The following is a 7,873-nucleotide window of genomic DNA, read 5'->3' as shown; positions in this document are numbered from 1 at the left end:
TGACATGTTGGATGTGAATGATTTACATTTTGCATTCCACCATAATAATCATCATCATTTGACAGGTATATTGCTTTTGTGATTAACACAAGTCATTTTGAGAGAATGCGTCTCAATGATTTTCTCTTAGATCCACATTTCTTTGCAGCCTTCTGTATTATTGACTCTGTCCAAATCACTACTTTTGACACCATTCAATGTTTTTTTGTGAGAGCTCTGCGTCCATTAGCCCCCGGCTGGCTCGTATCTTTTTGCAAGCACGGCGTTGTAGTGTGGTGTGCTGTGTGCCCAAATAAAGATTGTTCTCCTTCTTCTTGTTCTTCTTCAACAGAGTTGAACCGACTCTTCTGGTCTTCCCTCATCACTCACCGGAGGTCCTGCCTCGCTCACTGTGCACGAAACCCTACTGACTCCAACGAACGAAGAGTTGGAAAATCGAACGACTCTTTATTTTATCTTTCACCGAGTCGATCGGTTCGGAAACCGAATCTGAAACAAGAGGCGAAACCTTCCCCCCCGGTGTTGTCGCAATTATAGCGCGGAACGTTTCTCTGCTGGAGTTAGTTTCCGCAGGGACGACATTTCCCGACGGACTCCTTATGAAGAGCCGCAGAAGCCGGAATTGTCTTCAAACGACATAATTCGTATTTGTGAAGGTGGTTCAAATGACGGGGCTCTCGGAAACAGAGCGCGTTGGGTGCAGGAGGTTGCTAGGCACAATGTCAAACGGTGATTTAAGCTTACTTTGCGACACAGTTACAAACAAGATGATCACAGTTGAAAATCCCACAGGTGAGTTGAAAAAAGCTGCTTTACAAAGGCCACAAATCACTACTGTTTAATGATAAATTAGTACCGGAAGAGCCGGTTTAGAGTTCTGTACTATTTTCCCCCCGCGAATAACGTAAGGATTAGGTTTCATTTTCCACAAACAGAAAGCAGTGCCAAGTGATCTGGAGGAGGGATTGTTGAGATGAATTTGTTTTATTATTATTATTTTGCATACGCGTTTTTACTATGGAGGAATGTAAAAACATAACAAATGAAAATAATGAAAATCTATATACACTGATATTTTTTGAGACTCAGCAGTTAACAAGTGGTTTCAGACTCGTTTATTCTGTTTGTATAATGGGTGGAGGACTTCGGTGGCCGGCTCAAAGTATGGATGGTGTTTTTTCAATGTTGATGCTATCCTGGGCCATTATTTTCAGTTTTTGAGTCAAAGATGCATTCACTCACCCACTCTCCGAAATCGAAACTCACGGAACTTGTTTGGCATGTTTCTGGGCTGCTGAAGACAGCATCACTCACAACTCTTTTCAAGCTGAGATTCGGATGATTATTTTGCATTTACAGAGTTGCGAACGAACAACTGTTTTGCCGGCATGACTCCCAACACCTGAGTCATTAGAAAGACATGTCCGTCTTGCTCGTCTTGCATCACTTTAGGATTAAAGAACAGCGGGTTGCCTACCCCTAATATAGGGCATGTTATTCTGCGGAATGGACACTAACCCAGCTTCAATTATTCTGTTATTTCGTTACAGAGGCAACGGAAGCAATTCTTGCTTACACCAAAGATGCTGAAGAGCTGTTGAAGAGAAAGAAAGTGCACCGCAACCTCATATTCATGTACCTGGCCCAAGAGGGGATTGTGATGCCCCCAAATAGTGAGAAGCATGTGTTGGTGAAAAGGACGCTGGACCATTGGTCCTCTGGAAAGGTAGGGATAAACAAGATAATGCATATATTGGAATAAGTAATTAGAGTACTTGTGTAGAAATATGAATACAAGCAGGTGGTAGTCCCCCACATTGAACATTTTATTGTAGGCACACACCAAAAGAGAGCAGCACATTTGAAGACTTGTTTCCTGTCTCAGTAGTGTACACACTACAGTGTACACACCGATCACCCGCAAGGATGGGTAATCACAGGGATCACACATTGATCACACAGATAAATTACCTCATATACCTGCTGTATGATATCTTTATACACACATTTTCAACAGTTTTAGTTCTATAAAAAAGGTACAAATAATCTTTAGGAACTTTTAAGGTACTAAGTATTTATTAGTTGCTTCAAACCAGTAAATATTTACATTGAAAAATGAGTAACAATTTAAATGTTATTCTGGCTTTAACTTTTCCTAATTTAGTAAAGATTTCCTTGCAAAAAAACATGAGGGTCTCTAAATGAAGGCAGCCATATTGGTTTTTAGAATTGAATGCCCCTCTACTGCCTGCAGTGCACAGATAATCCACCAGAGAGCAGAAGACATGTCTCATATTGTATACAACAGTTTTTTTCAGGGAAGTATTGATCATCTTGATGACATAGACCAGATGTAAACTCATGTATCAAATTTGATACAATGGTGTTACAGGGTTAATGCAATTCTTTAATTGGAATTGAGTGAATGGCAGTAGAAAACATAATGTAGAATTGCAATTCAAATTTGAATCAAAGGAAATATAATTAAAATAGAATTAAATTGCAATAAATTCTGAAACATACTTTAGTTGTGGCTTCTGAGAATAAGTTTAATATTTGTATCACTATATCATTTGTAGATCATATGTTATCTTACAGACAACATATGGGATACTTCTAAAGATTAGATTGTATTGATGACACATGTTTTTCTCCCAACAATAAATCTAAAGTACCATCTATGGAATAGATCGTAGGTTCATATTTATCAAAAGGGTGGAGAACATGTTATTTCCCAGAACGATTAACTCTTCCCCAAAGTCTTCGAAATGGAACCTTACAATATGGAAAAATAACAATGTTAATTTGAGCATTGAGCTGGTCTATTGAATTACTGGGCGGGACCTCTGGGGAATGCAATCCTTTTTAATTCTCTTGTAATATCAGGAAAGGGAATTTCATACGATTGCCAAATTACAATTTACAAAATGTGGCATGTGGCCAGTGATATTAAAATAGACAATTCAAGATTTTGTTTTTCCTTCCACACAGGTCCTGGTTGCCAATGAGACCAGGCTACTGGCTGCAGAAATGAATATCAAGCCTGATCAGATGGAGGCAAATGCAAGCTTCAATCCGCTGGTCTTGGGCCAGCAGTTTTGCCAGTGGTTCTTCCAGCTTCTCAACAGCCAGAACCTTTCACGGGGACAGCAGCCCCAAGACTGGGGACCACAGCACTTCTGGCCAGATGCAAAATTACGGCTAATATCTAGGTAATGATGTCGGGTTTTTTATTTATTTATTTATTTATTTATACTGCGTCATAGCCATGTCAATTACTACGTTTTTTGTTTTTCTCTAAAGTTGTAGGTTTTCCCATTTCTCATCAAGGCACAATTTGCTTTTGATGGTTGGATAGTTGTCTTTAATCCTTTCTTTGTACTTTGCTCCCAGAACAGCCTGAATGCTTCATGGCATGGATTCAACAAGGTGCTGGAAATATTCCTTAGAGATGATCATTAACAAGGCAGAGTTGTCATTCACTGGATGTTTATGTTTTTTGCACCATTCTTGGTGAACTTCTTGAGATCTCTTCTGAGGTTCTCAAACCTTCATGTCTGGCACCAACAATCATTCGGGCTCAAAGTCAATTTGATCAAATTTCTTCCCATTTCAATGTTTGGCCCCAACAGCAACTGAACCCCTTGACAATGTCTGCATGCTTTTATGCATTGAGTTGCTGCCACATAATTGGCTGATTCGATATTTGCATTGACGAGCAGGTCTACCTAATAAAGTGGCCACTGAATGTGTGTGGGTATAAAACATGGAACCCCATAGTAAAATAAAACACTTAAAGGTCTGGTGGATTGTATTATGTAATACCTGAACACTTGAATTATGCAACATTCACGCTGAAAGCATTTTTTCCAAACTTATTTAAAACAAATCCTATTAACAGCACTGACAGCCATCAGACGGAGGAGTTTGAGGGTGCTGAGTTGGTGAGCCTACGTCTCCTGGCCCTGGCGAAGGACGAGCGCCTCATCTTTAGCCCCAACCTGGAGCCGCACGGCCTCCGGGTCACCTCTTCTGCCCATGGGCTGGTGCTCGTGGCCGTGGCTGGAACCATCCACCGGGACGCTAGCTGCCTGGGCATCTATGAGCAGGCATTTGGCCTCATCCGCTCCCCACAGGACAGCAACAGCTGGAAAATTAAGTTTGTCAATTTGAGGATCAGGGGGCGGGACATTTTAATGGGGGCAGAAGAGCTGTCGCCCTCCCTGACGTTGGATTCCAATGAGCTGCAGCTCCTCTGCAGGTGACGAGACGCTCTCACCTGTTCATTTTGAAGGGTCACCTACCAGAAGAAAGAAATTATGGGAAAATAAACGTTTATCATGCCTTGAGGATTTATTCGATTACATCAGTAATTTATGTCCGTCCGTTGGGTTAAGGTGGCATCTTTTTGTAAATATGTGATATACTAAAGATTTGAAATGATTCTTAAGTGCACAAATGTTTTAATGCCTCCCGCATAAAACTCAGTTGTCTGTCTCCATAATTTGCTATTGTGGTTTGGGGTTGGTGTGATTTGAACAGCCAGGCCTGACCTGGATCTAGGTGATTGGGTCAGAGTGGCCTCGTCAATACCCGTTGCTCGTTAGTTGGTCTAACGAGCAACATGTTAAAATCCCCACACACCCTAGATAGGAGCCCTGTCATGACACTGCTCCATGGCTAATTCCACCTAGCCTTCTCTCTGCAATAAACTGGTGTTTACAATCCTGTCTTCTGTGCCGGAGGTCCCTGAACCACCACTTGGGTGGTACGTGGTAGGAGAAACTGCCACAGCCATATACACTACTCACAAAAAGTTAGGGATATATGGCTTTCGGGTGAAATTTATGGAAAATGTAAAAAGTTCACGCTACAGTGATATATCATGAAAGTATGGCATTTAAGTAGAAGCAAGCAATGGTGATTTCCTCATCTCAAGCAATTATTTGAAACAAAAGCCAACAACAGTTGTGGGTACACCACAACAGGAAATGTCAATGTCTCAACTTGTCATGTGGCCTTGAGCATCAATTACAGCTTGACAACGACTTCTCATGCTGTGCACAAGTCGACTTATTGTCTGCTGAGGCATGGACCCCCACTCTTCTTGAAGGGTGGCCCTCAGGTCATTGAGGTTCTGGGGTACAGAGTTGCGAGCCTCTACACGGCGACTCAGCTGATCCCATAGGTTTTCTATGGGATTCAGGTCTGGAGAAAGTGCAGGCCACTCCATTTGAGGTACCCCAGTCTCCAGCAGCCATTCCCTGATGATGAGACCTCGATGAGCTGGAGCATTGTCGTCCATGAAGATGAAATGATGCCTGTGTTGTTCATGCAGGGGCACAATGACTGGATTAATGATGTCGTTCAGGTAGTATGGGCTTGTCACTGTACCATTCATAAAGTGTTGGGCAGTTCTGTATTGACTAGACACACCTGCCCACACTGTAACACCACCACCACCAAAGGCTCGTCTGGTGACAACAGTGGCTGATGCGTAGCGCTCTCCTTGACGTCTCCAACATCGTTGGCGGTCATCATTTCTGCTCAACGTGAATCGACTTTCATCAGAGAACAGCAGTGAGGCCACTGCTCCCTCGTCCAGCGTAAATGCTCCTTGGCCCGTGCAAGACGATGATGCCTGTGCCTAGTGGTGTGGTCAGGTACCCTTGCAGGTCGTCTAGAACGTAGACCACGCCAATTTCGAATTTACAATGGTCTGACGTCAAGCTGTTCAGCTCCTTGTGAGAGAACAGCAAGTTGTGCAAAAAGTACTGAAACATTGAACAGTTGGACATGTGCATTCAAAAGTTTAGAGAAGGTCAAATTAAGTTCACCTGTAAAGGTTATAGTGCATTTTAGATTCATCCTGAAATTTCACCCAAAATCCGAATATCCCTAACTTTTTGTGAGTAGTGTATTTATTTGGCGCCTAGAATGCACCACAACAAGTTCACAACTTCTCACGTTATCCAAGCTTAAGTTTAATATATTTAACTGTCTAGTATTCAAGACTTTGCACATTTTTAAATAACATTTTGCTGTTATGAATGACTACAGCTATCTTTGTTGAAGTTCAGGAATATTGAAGGGTGATTGTGGGCGATGAGTCGGGATCATGTAAACATATTTCACACCTTATTTAGAGTTTCTCATTTTCTCTACATATGCCTTTACAAATTAATTTCCTACCTACATTTGTTTACGTATATGCTTACTTGAATTCTCTTTGGCGCACCCTGCTTCTTATTAGCCACAGTGGCCGGCTGCATCAGGGGGAAAGCCTTTGCTGCCTTGGGCTGGTTATGTTGGGGTCCATTGTGGTCTGGGCAGCAGTAACACCCCCAGAAATGTTTCTCAGTCATTCCCTGAATTTCACTGCAATTTCATTAATCTCCTTGTCTTTTAACCTAGTGTGTATATCTAATACTCAAATAAAATGTCCCATATATCTATATACCATAGATGTTCTACAGCTGAGTTCCACAAAGTTTCAGTTCAGGAAATGAATGCTTCTTGGTGATTCATGTTCCACACGGGCACTCTCACTCATGTTAAATGTAAAGCAACGGGACAAGGAATACACCAGACCGCCTGGCTTTGGTGGGAACACATCTTAAATGTGGGGAATTATTCTTGGCTGCCCTTAAAAAAAAACAAAAAAAACAAAAAACGGCTCTGGAATAGTTAATATTTCTTGACTATGGGGTTGGCCCCTTTGTACTCTACAGGGGCCATAGCTGCGGTGAGAGGGAAACCGCTCCTGCCATTGATCTGAGGCCGTTTCACCTCTCTAAAAGAATAATAACAAGCTGCTCGCCTCCTGCTTTTACAGCCCGAGCATCCTCTGCGTTTTAATAAGCGGTTTGGCCACAGGCACAGTGCTGACGCACGGCTTCAGGAATACCACTACAGTGGCGTCTGCGAGGGGTTCAGACTCTGGAGAATGCCGCCCCCTCCCTAACTTCTAATAGGAGAGTGTGTTTCTCATAAGGAAACAAGCTCAACTTGAAACCATGGGCCTTTTGAAACAGCCTATGTGTGGTGAACCATAAAAGACTGACTTAAATTGTAAAAAAATCATAATTTACGTTCTTGATGGATAACAACGTATATGTATCCCAACCCCCACACACACACAGAATTGTTTTTTTTATTCTTTATTCTATATTTGTTCTTCATTTGCACACTTTGGTATACATGCCTGTGTTAGTTCAACTAAATGGGTCCCAACTTTAATTAGCGATAAAAGTGCGAATCCATAACATCTATGTCGGTTGGTTTACACTCAAAGTCCCTGAATTTAATTTGAAATTGCTACTTTTTTTTTTTTACATCCGGGTTTACTTCCACCCTCGCTCCGAGATGGTCGCTTACTTTTCACAAAGGTATCACCTCTTCCGATCGATCGATTTGAGTTGAGTTGACTTCTTCGTCACTTGAGGTGGTGGTGATATTTTTTCGTCCGAGGGTGCTTTTCTTCTTTGTGAATGTTCATCCATATTGTCACTTTAGTGACCACAAACTAGCTACGCTGGTCTAGCAAATTCGCCACAGCTGCCTTTCACTTCTTGCACATGTCCGATCAATGTGTTCTTGACGGGACAGGATGACCACGCCACAAACAATGGGAACAACATACACTGTAGGAGCACATGCGCAACACAAATACATTGACTGGCTGTTTCTTATAAAGTGCTAGGTAAATAAATATGGGATGAATACCAAATATGGGATTTTTTTTTAATAAACTTTTACAGACTCCCAGTCATTATTCCATCCTACTAGTTCGCCCACCACTCCCCCATCCCCCATATGATTATCTGACACAAAAAGACCAGAAGAGGGCAGACAAACCACACCAGAGAAAATG

At 42.0% G+C, this 7,873-nt stretch overlaps 1 protein-coding gene across 1 annotated transcript; it reads left to right on the top strand.

Moving 5' to 3' along the window:
- The first annotated feature begins 599 nt into the window (after positions 1-599).
- cUnh3orf38 (chromosome Un C3orf38 homolog) lies at positions 600-4,468 on the top strand. Its single transcript, XM_080019472.1, has 4 exons — positions 600-792; positions 1,551-1,726; positions 2,992-3,212; positions 3,902-4,468. Exons 1-4 carry the CDS (start codon positions 666-668, stop codon positions 4,263-4,265), a joined length of 888 nt encoding a protein of 295 aa, XP_079875598.1. The 5' UTR covers positions 600-665; the 3' UTR covers positions 4,266-4,468.
- The last annotated feature ends 3,405 nt before the right edge of the window (positions 4,469-7,873 follow it).

This window comes from Zeus faber (genome assembly GCF_960531495.2).
Source record: "Zeus faber genome assembly, chromosome: 18".
Taxonomy (NCBI): domain Eukaryota; kingdom Metazoa; phylum Chordata; class Actinopteri; order Zeiformes; family Zeidae; genus Zeus; species Zeus faber.
This window is presented reverse-complemented; position numbering and strand designations above follow the sequence as displayed.

Excerpts from the sequence above, each read along its gene's own strand:
- cUnh3orf38 (XM_080019472.1), top strand. The coding sequence starts at position 666 with ATGACGGGGCTCTCGGAAACAGAGCGCGTTGGGTGCAGGAGGTTGCTA. Across the intron at positions 793-1,550 it reads CACAGTTGAAAATCCCACAG|AGGCAACGGAAGCAATTCTT; the intron begins GTGAGTTGAAAA and ends ATTTCGTTACAG. Across the intron at positions 1,727-2,991 it reads ACCATTGGTCCTCTGGAAAG|GTCCTGGTTGCCAATGAGAC; the intron begins GTAGGGATAAAC and ends CCTTCCACACAG.